A 21,611-nucleotide genomic window follows, 5' to 3' on the forward strand; every position below is an offset into this window, starting at 1 on the left:
TCGTAGATGGACATCACCATGATAGGTCTTCGTGCGCGTAGGAAATTTTTTGTTTCCCATGCGACGTTCCCCTACAGTGGCATCATGAGCTAGGTTCATGCGTAGATGTCTTCTCGAGTAGAACACAAAAGTTTTTGTGGGCGGTGATGTGCGTTTTGCTGCCCTCCTTAGTCTTTTCTTGATTCCGCGGTATTGTTGGATTGAAGCGGCTTGGACCGACATTACTCGTACTCTTACGAGAGACTGGTTTCATCGTTACGAGTAACCCCCTTTGCTCAAAGATGACTGGCAAGTGACAGTTTCTCCAACTTTAGTTGAATCGGATTTGACCGAGGAGGTCCTTGGATGAGGTTAAATAGCAACTCATATATCTCCATTGTGGTGTTTGCGTAAGTAAGATGCGATCCTACTACATACCCTTGGTCACCACGTAAAACATGCAACAACAAAATTAGAGGACGTCTAACTTGTTTTTGCAGGGTATGATTGTGATGTGATATGGCCAATGATGTGATGTGATATATTGGATGTATGAGATGATCATGTTGTAATAGAAATATCGACTTGCACGTCGATGGTACGGCAACCGGCAGGAGCCATAGGGTTGTCTTTATACTAACGTTTGTGCTTGCAGATGCGTTTACTATTTTGCTAGGATGTAGCTTTAGTAGTAATAGCATTAGTAGCACGACAACCCCGATGGCAACACGTTGATGGATGATCATGGTGTGGCGCCGGTGACAAGTAGATCGTGCCGGTGCTTTGGTGATGGAGATCAAGAAGCACGTGATGATGGCCATATCATGTCACTTATAAATTGCATGTGATGTTAATCCTTTTATGCACCTTATTTTGCTTAGAACGACGGTAGCATTATGAGGTGATCTCTCACTAAAATTTCAAGACGAAATAGTGTTCTCCCCGACTGTGCACCGTTGCTACAGTTCGTCGTTTCGAGACACCACGTGATGATCGGGTGTGATAGACTCAACATTCACATACAACGGGTGCAAAACAGTTGCACACGCGGAACACTCGGGTTAAGCTTGACGAGCCTAGCATGTGCAGACATGGCCTCGGAACACATGAGACCGAAAGGTCGATCATGAATCATATAGCTGATATGATTAGCATAGGGATGCTTACCACTGAAACTATACTCGACTCACGTGATGATCGGACTTGGGATAGTGTAGGTGGATCATGAACCACTCAAATGACTAGAGAGATGTACTTTTTGAGTGGGAGTTTAGCATATAATTTGATTAAGTTGAACTCTAATTATCTTGAACATAGTCTAAGTCCACTTTGAATATATTTGTGTTGTAGATCATGGCTCACGCGACAGTCATCCTGAATTTTAATACGTTCCTAGAGAAAGCTAAGTTGAAAGATGATGGAAGCAACTTTGTAGACTGGGCTCGTAATCTTAAGCTAATCTTACAAGCTGGGAAGAACGATTATGTCCTTAATGCTGCGCTAGGAGATGAACCACCCGCTACGGCTGATCAGGATGTTAAGAACCCTTGGGTGGCACGTAAGGAGGACTACTCAATAGTTCAATGTGCAGTCTTGTATGTCTTAGAACCGGGACTTCAACGTCGCTTTGAGCGTCATGGAGCATTTGAGATGTTCCAGGAGTTGGAGTTTATCTTTCAGAAGAACGCCCGGATCGAGAGGTATGAGACCTCCGATAAATTCTATGCTTACAAGATGGAGGAAAACTCGTCTGTCAGTGAACATGTGCTCAAAATGTCTGGGTACTCAAACCGTCTAGCTGAGCTGGGGATTGAACTCCCGCAAGAAGCTATCACTGACAGAATCCTTCAATCACTGCCGCCTAGCTATAAAGGCTTTGTGTTGAACTACAACATGCAAGGGATGAACAAGTCTCCCGGCGAGTTGTTTGCGATGCTGAAAGTCGCAGAGTCTGAACTCCGTAAAGAGCATCAAGTGTTGATGGTAGTAAGACCACTAGTTTCAAGAGAAACAACAAAGGCAAGAAGGGCAATTCGAAGAAGAGCGGCAAGCCTGTTGCCAATCCGCCGAAGAAACCCAAGGCTGGACCTAAGCCTGAAACAGAGTGCTTCTATTGCAAGGGTATGGGTCACTGGAAGCGCAATTGCCCCAAGTATCTGGCAGATAAGAAGGCGGGCAAAGAAAAATCAGGTATATTTGATATACATGTTGTTGATGTGTACTTAACCGGCTCTCGTAGTAGTTCCTGGGTATTCGATACCGGTTCTGTTGCTCACATTTGCAACTCGAAGCAGGAACTGCGGAATAGACGAAGGCTGGCGAAAGACGAAGTGACGATGCGCGTAGGAAATGGTTCCAAGGTTGATGCAATCGACATCGGCACTGTGTCACTTCAGCTACCATCAGGATTAGTGATGAAATTAAATCGTTGTTATTTAGTGCCTGCGTTGAGCATGAACATTATATCTGGATCTTGTTTATTGCGAGACGGTTACTCTTTTAAGTCTGAGAATAATGGTTGTTCTATTTCTATGAGTAACATCTTTTATGGTCATGCACCGAATGTGAGAGGATTGTTCATATTGAATCTTGATAGCGATACGCATATACATAACATTGAGACCAAAAGAGTTAGAGTAAACAATGATAGCGCCATATTTTTGTGGCACTGCCGCTTGGGTCATATTGGTGTAAAGCGCATGAAGAAACTCCATGCTGATGGACTTTTGGAGTCACTTGACTTTGATTCACTTGACACGTGCGAACCATGCCTCATGGGCAAGATGACTAAGACTCCGTTCTCCGGAACAATGGAGCGTGCAAGTGACTTGTTGGAAATCATACATACCGATGTGTGTGGTCCAATGAGCATAGAGGCACGCGGCGGATATCGTTATTTTCTCACCTTCACTGACGATTTAAGTAGATATGGTTATGTCTACTTGATGAAGCACAAGTCTGAAACATTTGAAAAGTTCAAGCAATTTCAGAGTGAAGTGGAAAATCATCGTAACAAGAAGATCAAGTTCCTACGGTCTGATCGTGGGGGTGAATATCTGAGTTTCGAGTTTGGTGCTAACTTAAGACAATGTGGAATTGTTTCATAATTAACACCGCCTGGAACACCACAGCGTAATGGTGTGTCCGAACGTCGTAATCGTACTTTGTTAGAGATGGTGCGATCTATGATGTCTCTTACTGATTTGCCGTTATCATTTTGGGGTTATGCATTAGAAACAGTTGCATTCACTTTAAATAGGGCACCATCAAAATCCGTTGAGACGACACCATATGAACTGTGGTATGGCAAAAGGCCAAAGTTGTCGTTTCTTAAAGTTTGGGGATGTGATGCTTATGTCAAAAAGCTTCAGCCTGAAAAGCTGGAACCCAAAGCGGAAAAGTGCGTCTTCATAGGTTACCCAAAAGATACAGTTGGGTACACCTTCTATCTCAAATCCTAGGGCAAAGTGTTTGTTGCTAAGAACGGAGCTTTTCTAGAGAAGGAGTTTCTCTCGAGAGAATTGAGTGGGAGGAAGATAGAACTTGACGAGGTTGTCGAACCTTTCATCCCTCTGGATGGTGGCGCAGGGCAAGGGGAAATCTCTGTCGTTGCGACGCCGGTTGAGGAGGAAGTTAATGATGATGATCATGAAACTCCAGTTCAAGTTTCTGTTGAACCACGCAGGTCGACGAGATCACGCGCTGCTCCAGAGTGGTACGGTAATCCCGTCCTATCAATCATGTTGTTGGACAACAATGAACCTGCAAATTATGAAGAAGCAATGGTGGGCCCAGATTCCAACAAATGGCTAGAAGCCATGAAATCCGAGATAGGATCCATGTATGAGAACAAAGTGTGGACTTTGGAGATACTACCTGAGGGCCGCAAGGCTATTCAGAACAAATGGATCTTTAAGAAGAAGACGGACGCTGACGGTAATGTGACCGTTTATAAAGCTCGACTTGTGGCAAAGGGTTTTTCACAAGTTCCAGGAGTTGACTACGATGAGACTTTCTCACCCGTAGCGATGCTTAAGTCCGTCAGAATCATGTTAGCAATAGCTGCATTTTTCGATTATGAAATCTGGCAAATGGATGTCAAAACGGCGTTCCTTAACGGTTTCCTTAAGGAAGAGTTGTATATGATGCAACCCGAAGGTTTTGTCGATCCTAAAAATGCTGACAAGGTGTGCAAGCTCCAGCGATCCATTTATGGACTGGTGCAAGCATCTCGGAGTTGGAACAAGCGCTTTGATGAGGTGATCAAAGCATTTGGGTTTATACAAGTGGTTGGAGAATCTTGTATTTACAAGAAAGTGAGTGGGAGCTCTGTGGCGTTTCTAATATTATATGTGGATGACATATTACTGATTGGAAACAACGTAGAGCTTTTGGAGAGCATAAAAGGTTACTTGAATAAAAGTTTCTCTATGAAGGACCTAGGAGAAGCTGCTTACATTCTAGGCATTAAGATCTATAGGGATAGATCAAAACGCCTGATAGGACTTTCACAAAGCACATACCTTGATAAAGTTTTGAAGAGGTTCAAAATGGAACAGTCCAAGAAAGGGTTCTTGCCAGTTTTACAAGGTACGAGATTGAGTAAGACTCAGTGCCCAGCAACTGATGAAGATAGAGAGCATATGCGTTCCGTCCCCTATGCTTCAGCCATAGGTTCTATCATGTATGCGATGTTGTGCACTAGACCGGATGTTAGCCTGGCCATAAGTATGGCAGGTAGGTTCCAGAGTAATCCAGGAGTGGATCACTGGACAGCGGTCAAGAATATCCTGAAGTACCTGAAAAGGACTAAGGAGATGTTTCTCGTGTATGGAGGTGACGAAGAGCTCGCCGTAAAAGGTTACGTCGATGCAAGCTTTGACACAGATCCGGACGACTCTAAGTCGCAAACCGGATACGTATTTATTCTTAATGGGGGTGCAGTAAGCTGGTGCAGTTCCAAGCAAAGCGTCGTAGCAGATTCTACATGTGAAGCGGAGTACATGGCTGCCTCGGAGGCGGCTAAGGAGGGTGTCTGGATGAAGTAGTTCATGACGGATCTTGGAGTGGTGCCAAGTGCACTGGATCCAATAACCTTGTTCTGTGACAACACGGGTGCCATTGCCTTAGCAAAGGAACCACAGTTTCACAAGAAGACCAGACACATCAAACGACGCTTCAACCTCATCCGCGACTACGTCGAGGAAGAGGACGTAAATATATGCAAAGTGCACACGGATCTGAATGTAGCAGACCCGCTGACTAAACCTCTTCCACGGCCAAAACATGATCGACACCAGAACTGTATGGGTGTTAGATTTATTACAATGTAATTCACATGGTGATGTGAGGGCTGGATTATTGACTCTAGTGCAAGTGCGAGACTGTTGGAATTATACCCTAGAGGCAATAATAAATGTGGTTATTATTATAATTCCTGTATCAAGATAATAGTTTATTATCCATGCTATAATTGTATTGAATGAAGACTCATTTACATGTGTGGATACATAGACAAAACACCGTCCCTAGCATGCCTCTAGTTGGCTGGCCAGTTGATAAATGATAGTCAGTGTCTTCTGATTATGAACAAAGTGTTGTTGCTTGATAACTGGATCACGTCATTGGGAGAATCACGTGATGGACTAGACCCAAACTAATAGACGTAGCATGTTGATCGTATCATTTTGTTGCTACTGTTTTCTGCGTGTCAAGTATTTATTCCTATGACCATGAGATCATATAACTCACTGACACCGGAGGAATGCTTTTTGCGTATCAAACGTCGCAACGTAACTGGGTGACTATAAAGATGCTCTACAGGTATCTCCGAAGGTGTTAGTTGAGTTAGTATGGATCAAGACTGAGATTTGTCACTCCGTGTGACGGAGAGGTATCTCGGGGCCCACTCGGTAATACAACATCACACACAAGCCTTGCAAGCAATGTAACTTAGTGTAAGTTGCGGGATCTTGTATTACGGAACGAGTAAAGAGACTTGCCGGTAAACGAGATTGAAATAGGTATGCGGATGCTGACGATCGAATCTCGGGCAAGTAACATACCGAAGGACAAAGGGAATGACATACGGGATTATACGAATCCTTGGCACTGAGGTTCAAACGATAAGATCTTCATAGAATATGTAGGATCCAATATGGGCATCCAGGTCCCGCTATTGGATATTGACCGAGGAGTCTCTCGGGTCATGTCTACATAGTTCTCGAACCCGCAGGGTCTGCACAGTTAAGGTTCGACGTTGTTTTATGCGTATATGAGTTATATGGTTGGTTACCGAATGTTGTCCGGAGTCCCGGATGAGATCACGGACGTCACGAGGGTTTCCGGAATGGTCCGGAGACGAAGATAGATATATAGGATGACCTCATTTGATTACCGGAAGGTTTTCGGAGTTACCGGGAATGTACCGGGAATGACGAATGGGTTCCGGGAGTTCACCGGTGGGGGGGGGGGGCAACCCACCCTGGGGAAGCCCATAGGCCTTGGGGGAGGCACACCAGCCCTTAGTGGGCTGGTGGGACAGCCCACAAGTGGTCTATGCGCCAAGAGAAGAAAAATCAAGAGGAAAAAAAAAGGAGGAGGTGGGAAGGGAGGGGGACTCCCTCCCACCAAACCTAGTCCAACTCGGTTTGGGGGGGGAGAGTCCTCCCCCTTGGCTCGGCCGACCCCCTTGAGGGTCCTTGGACCCCAAGGCAAGGCCCCCTCCCTCCCACCTATATATATGGAGGTTTTAGGGCTTATTTGAGACGACTTTTCCACGGCAGCCCGACCACATACCTCCACGGTTTTTCCTCTAGATCGCGTTTCTGCGGAGCTCGGGCGGAGCCCTACTGAGACAAGGTCATCACCAACCTACGGAGCGCCGTCACGCTGCCGGAGAACTCTTCTACCTCTCCGTCTCTCTTGCTGGATCAAGAAGACCGAGATCATCGTCGAGCTGTACGTGTGCTGAACGCGGAGGTGCCGTCCGTTCGGTACTAGATCGTGGGACTGATCGCGGGATTGTTCGCGGGGCGGATCGAGGGACGTGAGGACGTTCCACTACATCAACCGCGTTCTCTAAATGCTTCTGTTGTACGGTCTACAAGGGTACGTAGATCACTCATCCCCTCTCGTAGATGGACATCACCATGATAGGTCTTCGTGCGCGTAGGAAAATTTTTGTTTCCCATGCGACGTTCCCCTACAGTAGTGCCTCCGTTAATGGACCCAGAAGGTCAAATGAGAATTAGAAGACCGCTGAGGGCTGAGTTATATGCTCCATACTTGATTAACTTCAAATCAAGATCAAATAGACTCCAAATTGAATCATGGAGAGAAATAAAGAAGGTTCGCAAGCCACAAGCTGGAGACCGCTGGATCTCTGTGATTCATCATGGAGCCATAGGTGTTATTCTGTTTTATGACATTATATCTAAGAGCGAGGACTAGGTCTTATGAGAGACAAGTTATTCTAGTTTATATTATTACTTGACATGATCGATTAATTAGGATGCATGATGCATATGATGACTATATATATATTATGATGTTTCTCTGTTTTATTTTATGTGTATCATATGATAACTTGGTATATGATTAAGTTGATGATGAGTTGTTAGATGATTGATTAGAATACTATTGCCATTCGACGAAAATGATATGAAATGATATAGTGTAAAAAAGATGCATATATGTGCATGTAACTCGTGTCTACATTTTGTAAATATGTTCGACAAAGCACGACGGATGACCAAGCACGGAGATATATAAGAGAGGACACTTTTCTCTATTAGCTAGCTATAATAACAACCTAAATTAACCCCTAATTCAGCCCCTTTAAAAAAACCTCAGGTCCAGCCAGGTGCTGACGCGTGGATGCCTTTTGGTCCTGGTTGGTGTCATGAACCGGGACTAAAGGCCCCCCTGCCTGGCCTGGCCGCAGCAGCCACGTGGAGGCCCATCTGTCATGGTTCGTGTAAGAACCGAGACTAAAGGTAAAGGGCATTAGTAACGACCTTTTTGTCCTGGTTCCGAAACCGGGACAGAAGGTCCTTATGAACCGGGACAAAAGACCCTTTTTCTACTAGTGATTAATTGTCGCTTGAACTGATATATAAGTCTATTATATATCGGAGTGAGTAATGCAGGCCCTATTTGTTTCATAAGTCCTAGGACTTTTTTAAGTCCCAACTTATAAGTCATAAGTCCCTACCTGTTTGTTTGCAGGGACTTACAAGTCCCGAGTCCCCATCTGTTTGTTTACAGGGACTTATAAGTCAATGTTGCACCTAATAATACACTTGTTCACATGGATCGTCATCAGCCAACGCGTACGGCACACAGGATAAGCACCGTTGCAACGAGGCTCAGGAGAGGGCTTGTCCGGCGTTTGGAGGCACCGCTGCAACGAACCGAGGCAGAACGAACCGAGGCGGGGCGGCGGCGGGGCGACGAACCAAGGCAGAACGAACCGAGGCAGGGCGGCGACGGGGCGGCAACGGGGCGAGAGGCGGGGCAGCGACGGGGCGAGAGGCGAGAGGCGGGGAGGCGACGAGGCGAGAGGCGGGGCGGCGGCGGCGATTGGACCGAGAGGCGGGGCGGCATGCGGGGAACGAGCCTCGAGCGACGCGGGGTAGGTCCGGCCCGGGATAAGTCCTAATAAGCTCCTTACTGGGAGTCTTATTTCATAAGTCTCAAATCACGACAACAAGTCCCAATAAGTCCCTTGTGTTTGATTTAGGTGGTACTTATATAGACTTTTTTAAGTCCCTAAATAATAAGTCCATGGAAACAAACGCCCTCTGAGTTGGATTTGAAATAAAAGCGCCGAGAGGCATAATTTTCTTTGTACTTTGCGCAACTTGCCCTGAAAAAAAATTTAGAAGGATAAGATTCCCTTGAAAAGGAGAACCTTTCCTGCAAACCCGGCGGCAAAAGCCACCCTCCGTCTTCCTCCCCACCGTCTTCCATCCGTTCTCGGAGATTCCCCCCACTCGCTCACCGTCTCCCCCATTTCCTCCGAGAATCAAGGAAGCGGCCAACTACCACGAACCAGCACTAGGAGGGAAACCTGCCGCTGCCGGGAAGATAAGGATGCTGGAAGGCAAGGCGCTGGTGGAGGACACGGACATGCCGGCGCGGATGCAAGCGGCGGCGACGTCAGCCGCGTCCCGCGCCCTCGACCTCTTCGACGTCGACGACTGCCGCGCCATCGCCGGCCACATCAAGACGGTGCATTCCTTTTCCGTTCCGCCATCTCTCCCTCCCTCTCTGCTCTGTCTCTCCATTGATTGGTTCGTCGTCATTGCTGAAGATCCCATATGGTTTCCTCGCAGGAATTCGACCGGCGGTACGGCGTGGGGTGGCAGTGCGTGGTGGGCGCCAGCTTCGGGTGCTTCTTCACCCACTCCAGCGGCACCTTCATCTACTTCTCCCTCGAGCGCCTCACCTTCCTCCTCTTCAAGGCCGCCGCTGTCGCCGCCGCGGCCTCCTGTGAGACGTCGTCGGCCGTATCTTGATCTCCACATGTCCAACCAACGTGGAGAGCCACATTCCTCCCGTTCAGAATCAGAATCAGAGTTCATGCCAGCATGCTGTGCCAAACTCAAACGTGCCAGATTTTGTACACCAAATTGCAGAACGTTGCCGATCGCCTTGATGTTATTATCTTTGTTCAAGGTTCTGCCGATCGTGAAGGTGCATTTTGTTGGGTTGATCGTAGCATTCAGTTCAGTTTATTCCGCCCGAAATTAGGAAATACTATATCTGTCCTCCATCGTGATTCAAATCAGCCAATCTGTTTGCCCCTATATTTTTCTAATCAGTGGGACTGTTGTTTCTTCTGATAAATATATGTTCAAGTTGCGTCGCATCCGACTTGACATGACCCACCTTTGATTCCGCATGTCTGCACCAGATGATTCTGTGACCTCTAGTCCGACAACAAATTCAGTGCGGGCAGGATTCTATAACAGGTGCAGCTGTTGAGCTGACAGACTACAGTCAGTGACACGGCGCAAAATTGCCAGGTGTGTTTGTTTATATATATGTGTCAGTAACTTATCAATTACACTTATATGTGAATGGACACAACAGAGTAAAGACCCTCACCTGAAGTTGTATGAAAACAGTATGTGGTCATCTAAATTTTGATCTTCTAGAAACCTTAAAAGGTTTTCCTCCGTCTCCTTGGGTTTATCAGTTAGCGTCGTTATATGTATTTTATCTGGGTCAATAAACTCAATATTTAGGATGTTCCTACTTTTACAATCCAGAATCTTCATTCTGCATAATAGAGTACAAGTTATATATAGACAATGAATTGAAATAACTAAACAAGTTATATGTAGACAACGAATTGAAAAACTTACAGACAATAGTAACTCATAAGCGATTTGTCGAGGACGTCGCCATTGTACATCTGGAAGAGTTCATCAAAGTCGATATGGATTTGTTCGGGGCGGCCGTAGTACTCCCGTGGGACACTCACCACGATCATCGTTCTCCCATTCTTTGATTCACTTAAGTACCATGTATGCAAGTAACGCATATTTGTTGGGAGATCATCTTTGCTGACCAAAGGCGCTCCCATGACAAACTGTGGCTTAGGGGCTACCACAGCCTTGGGTAACCTGTCGTCTTGGGAAGCCAGAATGTCTTCAACCGGGATACCCCATTCAGCCGCCCACTTCTTTGCTAATTCGAAATCATGCCCCTGCACCGGAGGGGGACATTCCCGGTTAACACCCTGAGGGGTGGGATCGACTGTTTGGCCTGTTGTCCAAGCTGAGGAACGTCTGATTTTTTCTTGCTTGTAGTTGAACTTGATTTGCTCCCACTTGCACTTGCACGTGATCTGCTCTTTTTCACTTCCTTCTGCAATGTGCGTGTATAGTCATCAGGCTTATGGTGTAAGTCATACTGTGATGGAAGGGTCGTGAAGTATTTTTCAAATGCTATTTGCTTCCCGGTGTATTCCAGGCGGGGCTCGGGTTCCTTCTTTTTCATCTGCGCATCATGATGTTCCTTTGCTATCCTGGCGTTTTCCTCGGGGGTACGATCATAAGGTCTGATAGGAAGATTAGCATGAGGTACCTTTGGGAGGGGCAACCGTTTGCGCTTTGGGGGGCTCCGTCGCTTAGAAATCGTCGGCGGAGCGTTCTTGCTGACACGCTTCCGCTTAGTATCCGGAGCGGGCGGCGGCGGAGACGGACGACCCAAGTCCGGCGGCGGTGATCGAGATGGACTCGTGTTGTGCTGGCGGATGTCATGTGGAGGGCTTGGAGGTAATGGAGGTGTAGGTGACCTGCGACGACTCAGAGGCGGTGTTGTCCTTGGGGCCGAGCTTGGAAGCTTGATGTAGTTCTTGTCCCATAGGATGACTCCACCCAGTACTTCTCCGAGTGTCCTCTCATCTTCGGGTCCAGCTATGTCAAGCTCCATATCGTGAAACCCCGCCATGATTTCATCCACCCCGACTTTAGCAAAGCCAGTTGGAATCTCACGGCCATGCCAGCGTGCATCAGGGCCAGAAGGTAAAGCTTGTCCGACGGCCACCTTCATGGATATGTTCTTGAATTTCTGATGGAGTTCACATGATGTTGACTCCTTGATTCCATCCACGGGGTAGCCGGGACAGCCCTCTATCATTCTTCGTGCATCGTCGGGCGGGGCCTCAGATTCAGCCACGCTGCTTTTCCGCTTAGATGGGGCGCCGGTAATATCAAATGCAGGATCTTCCTGGCGCGCTACTCCTTTAAGCTCATCAATCTGTTTCTGTTGCTCGTTAATCCTGGCAAGCAACTGGTTGAACTTGTCATTCTCCTCATCCTGCTGCCGCTGCTTTGCTCTCTCTCGGCTTCTTTAAGTGTCTTGGTCTCTTGCAAACCCAATCCACCACGGGTAAGAAGGACCGAAGCCTCGCGTTCGTCCTCCATGTTCGTCATTGCCGAGGACCAGTGTGAGAAAATCTTTCTCTCTATCTGCAGTGAACTTTCTTTTCCCCTCCTTAATTTCTTTCACTATCCTTTTCCAATTATCCCTGGGTATCCTAGACCGTCACTTCAGATGAGGTCACTTGTTTCTTCGTCGTACGAACCACCATGCGCAAGGAACCAATTTCTTGCTCTCAATTCCCACTCATCACGGAGTGGTTCAGGTACGATGCCTTTAGCTAGCAGATCTTGCTCTTTCTTATCCCACTTTGGGATGGCAGTCTCATAGCCCCCTGGCCCCAGCTTGTGGTGATATTTCTTCTTGTCGGCATTTATCTTGTTCTTTTCTGATAATGCCTAGGCATCTTCTGACTCCTTGTACTCTTGAAATGCCTTCCAGTGATTCGCCTGCTTGGCTAGATACCCCTCGAATACTGGCACTTTCTTTGTCTTCAGATAGTTTTTCCATAGCTTCTTCTTCCAGCTACGGAACAGTTCGTCCATTTTCTTTAGAGTCCACTGCTTGAATTTGGCCCTCAGTTTGTCTGCGACGTCTTCATTCTCACATTCTGGCAGGTTGAAATGTGGCATGAGATCATTCCAAAGATTATCTTTGTACCTTTCGGCGACATAGTCACTATCGGCTGCCCCTTTGCGCTTGTTCCACTCCCGAACGCTGATCGGGACGTGATCCCTAACGAGAACTCCGCATTGCTTCTTGAATGTGTCAGCAGCATTTTTAGGAAGCTTGGGTTCGCCCGTAGGCAATATCACCTCAAAGGTGTAATGCGTCCGTGCATCCAACTTTCTAGTCGGGCCTCGTTTCGTAGCTTTGCTCGATGTGGAGGCCTAAGAGGGAGAAACATTCGTCAAATGAATGTATATGTATACAATATAGAGCTATGTTCAATATTTTTCACATATTACAAGTGATTGTCGAACTTCATATGTATACCACGCCGGACTTTATTATTTCTTCACCGTCTTCTCCACCGGCTTCTCCATCAGTGGAGTTATCACCTTCTCTGTCATTGGACCTATCTCCTGCCCCATCGGCTTCATCTTCGTGTCAGTTGACCTCCATTCCATATCCGGAGGGGTTTAGAGATGACGACGGAGATTCAGCTGGTTCAACGTCGGGGCCGTCTTTGATTATATCTTCGAGAAGTTCTTCCTCTTCGAGGTTCCTGATATGTGGATCCATAGTTCTGCAAAAAACGGACATTTGATTAACTAATAAACTAACAAACTATATAAGAGGGGTTGGAAACTTCAAAGTGTCGCTTTATATAGGAGGACCTTTAGTCCCGGGTCTTGGCTAGAACCGAAACTCTAAAATATGTCTAACGGATTATCTTAACCTGTGTACCAAAAAAGAATTATTCTATCAGGAACTCCGTTCCAAAACAACTTTAGTCCCGGGTCGTGGCTGCACCCGGGACTCCTAGATTTCTGCATAGTATTCAAACTAGGAGTACTTTTCCACTTTGAGCATTCAATAAGCAAAACCAAATCGTAAAATAAAGTAGTATTCAAATTAGCATGCATTCAATTATAAGCAAATACATCATCTCTTTTGTCCGTCCATCGTCGAATATTATCACTAATACTCCTCGAATACTATCATACATATAGCATCACTGATACATCTAGAACCGTAGCGCCCGACGGGTATCGGCGCGGGCGGTGGACACCCAAAGGGAAGGAACCATCACAGGATCATAGGTCCAGTGAGATCCCCGAAGAACCGGCCAGGTATGCTTGAACCTGCCCTCCAACGCAACCATGTAGCGACGGACGTGCTCATCCTCCTCGCTGACACGGTGACGTACCACCTCCGCGGTGTCCGGAAGCCTCGGCACCCTCACTGGCCCACGCGACCGCCACCAAACAAGGATCGGGTCAACGACGGGCTGGCTCCTCACCAACCTACGCCCTCCGGAAGGTAGCACCTCCCAATACCAGCCGGGCGGCGCCCAGTCCCGGACAGGGCCCCTCTGATCAAGCAGGTGTCCTCCGCCGAGTCAACGACGAGGATGCGGGATAGGCATCGTAAAATGAACTAAAAAAATAAACTAGTTCTATTAATTTTCTTGCTAAAAATAAACTATTAACACTTAAGCATATAGAATAGCAAAATTGAGAATGGCGTTTTGGCTCCCGGGAGCCATGGAGGCCTTTATTATTGAAAAATTCAAATTCAATTTTTTATGGTTCAAAAAATTCTGAAAAAAATATGCATGTATGTAAGGAGGTAACCGACATGTGTGTAAAATTTCAGGTCAAAATACTTTAAAACGTGATCTGTACAAAAAAGACAAATTCATGGTCTGAAACGATGAATAGTAACATGTGTTAAACAGCCTCAGATTTGTCTTTTTTGCACATCCCTCATTTCAACATACTTTGTTCTGAAAATTTACACACTTGTGTATTATACCTTCATTTATCTATGTATTTTTTTGCAGAAGTTTTTGAAACATTAAAATACAAATTTTCACTGAATTTGAAGTTCGAATTGAAGGCCTCGAGTGAGCTCGGGAGCCAAAAGCAATATTCGAGCAAAATTAAACTATTAACACTTAAGCATATACAATAGCAAAATTAAGCAATAATCTAAGAAACACTATTAACACTTAAGCATATACACTATACAATAGCAAAATTAAATGACAAAAAAAATATTTCTTCTTCTTGTAACCCTAAACTAATTTTTCCTCTTCTTCTATTTCTCCTCTTCTTCTACTTCTACTTCTCCTCTTCTTCTACTACTTCTCCTCTTCTCTTCTTCTACTTCTCCTCTCCTCCTCTTCTAATTTTTTCTCTTCTTCTACTTCTCCTGTTCTTCTATTTTTCCTCTTATTCTCCTCTCCTCCTCTTCTTATTCTCCTTTTTCTTCTTTTCTTCTCCTCCTCTTCTTATTTTCCTTTTTCCTAATTCTAAATATTACTAACCCGAATAATCTAGCACAAACCTAATAACAATAGGAATTAAATGACAAAAAAATCTTTTTCTTCTTTTCCTCTCTTTTTCTTCCTTTCTTCTCCTTTTTCTTCCTTTCTTCTCCTTTTTCCTCCTTTCTTCCCTTTTTCTTCTTTTCTTCTCCTTTTTCTTCTTTTCTTCTCCTTTTTCTTCTTTTCTTATCATTTTTCTTTTTTTCTTCTCCTTTTTCTTCTTTTCTTCTCCTTCCCTTTTTCTTCTTTTCTTCTTCTTTTCTTCTCCTTTTTCTTCCTTTCTTCTCCTTTTTCTTCCTTTATTCTTCTTTTTCTTCTTTTCTTCTCCTCTTTCTTCTTTTCTTCTCCTTTTTCTTCTTTTCTTCTACTGGCCGAAGTGTTGGGGAGGAGGGGGCGGGGGGCTTACCGGTCGGAGGTGTCGACGGTGCGCGGCGAGGAGGGCGGCGCGCGGCGAGGAGGACGACGGCGACGGCGAGGAGGACGGCAGGCAGCGGCGAGGAGGACGGCAGGCAGCCGGACGGCGTCGTCAAGGTCGTCGGTGTGCCGCGCCGGGTAGGAGAACGAGAGGAAGAAGAAGAGAAACGAATGATTTAGCTTGAATTTTTCTAACTCCCGCTTATATAGGTGGATCTTTAGTCCCGGTTCGTGGCTCGAGCCGGGACTAAAGACCCCCTTTAGACCCGGATGGAGCCACGACCCGGGACTAAAGGCCTCTTTTCGGGCAGACCAGAAGGCGGGAAGCAGGGGCCTTTAGTCCCGGCGCGGAGCTCCAACCGGGACTAAAGCCCCTCCTCGGCAGGCGGCAGGCGAGGGGCTTTAGTCCCGGGGCGTGGCTCCACCCGGGACTAAAGCCCCTCCTCGGCTGCACGATAAGTTTAGTCCCACCTCGCCCAGCGAGGGGGACTAACACTTGTTTATAAGCCCCGTCGCAGCTTCTCCATCGAGCTCCTCTCTAAACCAGGCTTACGGGCCTAAACTCACTAAAAATTGAAACTATATTCGAACTTATGGAGAAAATTCAACTTGAATTCAAAGTGAGTTCACTTTGAATTTAGGTTGAATTTTCTCTATAAATTCTCATATAGTTTCAATTTTTTTCTATTTTCAAAATTAATTATTTTGACTATCAAACTATTATCTATTTTGTTATTTTCAATTAAAAACTATGTTTATTAAAAATTCTTTTTGCATATTTGAGAATTTGACAAAACTATGATAATGAAAAGTGTTTGAAATTGAATAAATAATTCAAAACTATTTTCTATTTTCAAAATTATTGACTATCCAAACTATTATCTATTTTTTTATTTTCAATTAAAAACAATGTTTATTAAATTTTGTTTTGCATATTTGAGAATTTCACAAAACTATGATAATGAAAAGTGTTTAAACTTGAATAAATAATTCAAAACTATTTTCTATTTCCAAAATTAATTATTTTGACTATCCAAACTATTATCTATTTTGTTATTTTCAATTAAAAACTATGCTTATTAAAATTCTTTTTGCATATTTGAGAATTTAACAAAACTATGATAATGAAAAGTGTTTGAAATTGAATAAATAATTAAAAACTATTTTCTATTTTCAAAAGTAATTATTTTGACTATCCAAACTATTAACTATTCTGTTATTTTCAATTAAAAACTATGTTTATTAAAATTCTTTTTGCATATTTGAGAATTTGACAAAACTATGATAATGAAAAGTGTTTGAAATTGAATAAATAATTCAAAACTATTTTCTATTCTCAAAAGTAATTATTTTGACTATCCAAACTATTAACTTATTTTTTTTGAGCTAGTTGACCCTGAAATTGAAAAGCACTACAAATGAACTCTGAAAATGTTGAAAGTTGGCATGCTATCATCATTTGACCCACATAACATGTGTTAAAAAGTTGAGAGGGCTACGACAAAAACTGGATGCACTTCGTGTACAAAATAGACAACCTCTCTCGAAGTATGAGGGTTTCGAACGAGAACTCATCTCTTACAAAGGGATTTCATTTTTTTGAACTTATTTGAACTCCATACTTTTCGTGTGTTCAAAATGCACCATTCAAAGGCACATCACAAAATTTCAACAATTTCTGACTTCATTTGGTATTCTTCGTGCATTTACTTTTTTTTTTTGAGCTAGTGGACCCTGAAATTGAAAAGCACTACAAATAAACTTTGAAAATGTTGAAGGTTGGCATGCTATCATCATTTCACCCACATAGCATGTGTTAAAAAGTTGAGAGGGCTACGACAAAAACAGGATGCACTTCGTGTACAAAACGGACAATCTCTCTCGAAGTATCAGGGTTTCGAACGAAAACTCATCTCTTACAAAGGGATTTCTTTTTTTGAACTTATTTGAACTCCATACTTTTTGTATGTTCAAAATGCACCATTCAAAGGCACATCACAAAATTTTAACAATTTCTGACTTCGTTTGGTATTCTTCGTGCATTTACTTTTTTTTTTGAGCTAGTTGACCCTGAAATTGAAAGGCACTACAAATGAACTCTGAAAATGTTGAAAGTTGGCATGCTATCATCATTTCACCCACATAGCATGTGGTAAAAAGTTGAGAGGGCTACGACAAAAATTGGATGCACATCCTTTCTATTATTTCTGTTTTCTTCTGGGTCGTAGCCGTGGAGAATCTTCATCATTCAGTAGGATGCTTGGGTCAGTTTTCACTTTGAAGGGCGGAATTTCATGAAACTTAGTATAATCTTCTTGCATGTCTGTCTTGTCATCTACTCCCACGATGTTTCTTTTCCCTGAAAGAACTATGTGGCGTTTTGGCTCATCGGACGATATCTTCTTTTGCTGATTTCTTTTTCTCATTTTTGTAGACATGTCCTTCACATAGAAAACCTGAGCGACATCATTGGCTAAGACAAATGGTTCGTGCTCCTGTCAGCCTCCTGTCAGCTTCACCCATTTGCACCGAAACAAAGTGATCTTAAAAGTAGGTCCATAGTCAAGTTCCCATATCTCCTCTATGTACCCGTATTATGTTTCCAAACAGTGCCCATTCTCGTCTGTTGCATCAAAGCGGACACCACTACTTTGGTTGGTGCTCTTTTTATCTTGGGCAACCGTGTAAAATGTATTCCTATTTATCTCATACCCTTGGAAAGTACATATAGTCGAAGATGGTGGCCTGGCCAAACACTATAGCTGATCTCCAACGGTGTCGTCATTCATGAGATGTGTCTGCAACCAACTGTCGAAAGTCTTCTCGTGTTCCCCTTTAATCCAAGAGTCAGCCTTCCCCGGGTTTTCGGAGCGTAGAATAGTCTTGTGTCTCACGATATACGGAGCCACCACGGTGGAATTGTGTAGAACTGTGTAGTGTGCTTGAGAGAAAGAATGCCCGTCCATACATACTTTTGCTTTCCTTCCTAGTGTGCCTTTTCCTGTCAGCGTACCCTCATACCGAGATTCAGGAACACCAATCGGCTTAAGGTCAGGAAGAAAGTCCACACAAAACTCAATGACCTCCTCTGTTCCATAGCCCTTGGAGATGCTTCCTTCTGGCCTAGCACGGTTACGAACATATTTCTTTAAGACTCCCATGAACCTCTCGAAGGGGAACATATTGTGTAGAAACACAGGACCACGAATTCTAATCTCTTCGACTAGGTGAACTAGGAGGTGTGTCATTATATTGAAGAAGGATGGCGGGAAAAACAACTCAAAGCTGACCAGACATTGGACCACATCAATCTGTAACCCTGATAGACTTTCTCGATCGATTACCTTCTGAGAAATTGCATTGAGGAATGCACATACCTTCACAATTGCCAGGCGAACATTTTCCGGTAGAATTCCCCTCAATGCAACCGGAAGCAATTGCGTCATAAGCACGTGGCAGTCATGAGACTTTAGGTTTTGGATTTTTTTGTCTTTCATATTTACGATTCCCTTTATATTCGACGAGAAGCCAGTCGGGACCTTGATACTGAAAAGGACTTTAAAGAAGATTTCCTTCTCTTCCTTAGTAAGAGCGTAGCTGGCACGCCCTTGAAACTGCCCTGGATGCATGCCATCTCTTCCTTTATGACGTTCCTGGTCCTCCCGTGCTTCCGGTGTATCTTTTGACTTCCCATACAAGCCCAGGAAGCCTAGAATATTCACGCAGAGATTCTTCGTCAGGTGCATCACGTCGATTGCCTAGCGGACCTCATGGACTTCCCAGTAGGGTAGCTCCCAAAATGTAGATTTCTTCTTCCACATGGGTACGCGCTTATCAGGGCCGTTAGGAACAGGTTGGCTACCAGGACCCTTTTCAAAGATTACTTTTAAATCTTTGACCATATCAAATACTTCAGCACCAGTACGGATGACAGGCTTCCCCCGGGGTTCTGCCTTGCCATTGAAATGCTTGCCTTTTTTCTTTAAGGGATGCTTGGGCGGAAGAAAACGACGATTGTACGGGTACACATTCTTCCTACATTTGTCCAGATATATACTTTCTGTCTGATCCAAACAGTGTGTGCATGCATTGTATCCCTTGTTTGACTGTCCTGAAATGTTACTAAGAGCAGGCCAATCATTGATGGTTATGAAAAGTAATGCTCGAAGGTCAAATTTCTCTTGTTTGTGCTCGTCCCACACACGTACACCTGGTTCGGCCCACAGCTGTAAAAGTTCATCAACTAATGGCCTTAGGTACACATCAATATCGTTGCCGGGTTGCTTTGGACCTTGGATAAGCACTGGCATCATAATGAACTTCCGCTTCATGCACAACCAAGGAGAAAGGTTGTAGATACATAGAGTAATGGGCCAGGTGCTGTGACTGCAACTCTGCTCCCCAAAAGGATTCATGCCATCTGTACTCAGACCTAACCATAAGTTCCTTGCGTCAGCTGCAAATCTCGGGAACTCTCTCTCGATTTTTCTCCACTGCCGACCATCAGCGGTGTGCCTCAACTTATCGTCTTTCATACGATCTTCCATGTGCCATCGCAACAACTTCGCATGATCTTTATTTCTGAACAGACGTTTCAACCATGGTATTATAGGAGCATACCACATCACCTTGGCAGGAACCCTCTTCCTGGGTGGCTCGCCCTCAATATCACCAGGGTCATCTTTTCTGATCTTATACCGCAATGCAGTGCATACCGGGCATTTATCCATATTCTCGTACTTCTCACCGCGGTAGAGGATGCAGTCATTAGGGCATGCATGTATCTTCTGCACGTCTAATCCTAGAGGGCAGACAAGGTTCTTTGCTTCGTACATGCTAGCGGGCAATTCGTTCTTTCTTGGAAGCATCTTCTTCATGAGTACCAGCAACTTTTCGAATGACGAGTCAGTCACACCGGTCTCTGCCTTCCACTTCAGCGATTCCAGTGTGCTACCCAGCTTCTTCTGGCCATCTTCACAAGTTGGGTACAACAATTTGTTGTGGTCCTGTAACATCTGCTCGAACTGCAACCTCTCCTTTTCTGTGTCGCAACCTCGCCGTGCATCAGAAATGACCCGGCCAAGATCAGCAGCGGGCTCATCTGGTTCCCGTTCTTCATCCTGATCTTCTTCTTCATTGTCTTCCATTGCGGTATCAGCATACTCAGGGAACATAGATCGGTAGTTGTCATCATCGTTCTCTTCTTCTTCATCGTCGTCTTCCATCATAACCCCTCTTTCTCCGTGCTTGGTCCAAACATTATAGCCCGACATAAAACTGGACCGAAGCAGGTGTCTCTGAATGACTCTTAGGAAGTGTAATCCTTCTCATTCCGACATTCAACACATGGACAAAACATATAGCCACCATCATGCTTGTTCGCATCGGCTGCATCTCGAAAAGAATGCACGCCTTCTCTGTAAGCGACTGTGCGTCGATCACCGTACATCCATGGATGGCTCATCTGTGTTATACGACAGTATATCAAATACAATCACGATCCTAAAAATTAGTACCTCACGGTCTAAACGAGGAAATATAGTTGCTAACCTTTTAGAATAAGTAGAAATAAAGAGGAAGAGGTTTAAGCGTGGCTCAGGCATCTCATATCGTAGTTGTGTTCGGTGAACTGAAGCGGCATCGCTCTAACACACATTTCAACAAACACCTCTAGTGCATAAAAAAAGTGGAGAGCTAGCACACAGCCAGAATCCTCCATGCAAGAAAAATGCAAGGAAGAGGGGAGAGGGGGGTTGTGCTATATATAGGCAGAGGACTTTAGTCCCGGTTTGAAACACAAACCGGGACTAAAGGTGGCGCACATGCGGGCTGCCCACCGCGTAGCCCTTTAGTCCCGGTTTGAGACACGAACCGGGACTAAAGGCTCCTTACGGGCCGGGACTAAAGCCTCGAAGAAGGCATTGAGAATTGGGGCGACATGGCCGGGCCTTTAGTCCCGGCCCAGAGGCAGGCCGGGACTAAAGGGTCCCGGCCAAAGGCCCATTTTCCACTAGTGCCTGCTTTTAGCATGTCATTTAATAACCTCTAGTTTAGTACATGTTTAGTCCCTGAAACCAAACAGGTAGGGACTGAAACTTTTTAGTTGGGACTTGGGACTCAAAAAAGTCCTAGGATTTTTTAAACAAATAGGGCCTAGATTGCGCAAATGCAAACCAAACGCCCTGGCCGGCATTTTTAGTACGGTTTATATCTAGATCAGACATGGGACGCACGGACGCGGTGGTCACTATAGGCCCTGTCGCGGTGGACGCATCCCATATCCTCTGAAAATTGATTTGTTCTCCGTATCGACAAAACTCTTGCCGCC

General features: G+C 44.9%; 1 protein-coding gene across 1 annotated transcript; it reads left to right on the plus strand.

The window, feature by feature from the left end:
• Positions 1–8,907: 8,907 nt before the first annotated feature.
• LOC123410138 (dynein light chain LC6, flagellar outer arm-like) lies at positions 8,908–9,879 on the plus strand. Its single transcript, XM_045103025.1, has 2 exons — positions 8,908–9,213; positions 9,318–9,879. Exons 1-2 carry the CDS (start codon positions 9,076–9,078, stop codon positions 9,498–9,500), a joined length of 321 nt encoding a protein of 106 aa, XP_044958960.1. The 5' UTR covers positions 8,908–9,075; the 3' UTR covers positions 9,501–9,879.
• Positions 9,880–21,611: the final 11,732 nt, after the last annotated feature.

This window comes from Hordeum vulgare, chromosome 7H, assembly GCF_904849725.1.
Source record: "Hordeum vulgare subsp. vulgare chromosome 7H, MorexV3_pseudomolecules_assembly, whole genome shotgun sequence".
Classification (NCBI taxonomy): domain Eukaryota; kingdom Viridiplantae; phylum Streptophyta; class Magnoliopsida; order Poales; family Poaceae; genus Hordeum; species Hordeum vulgare.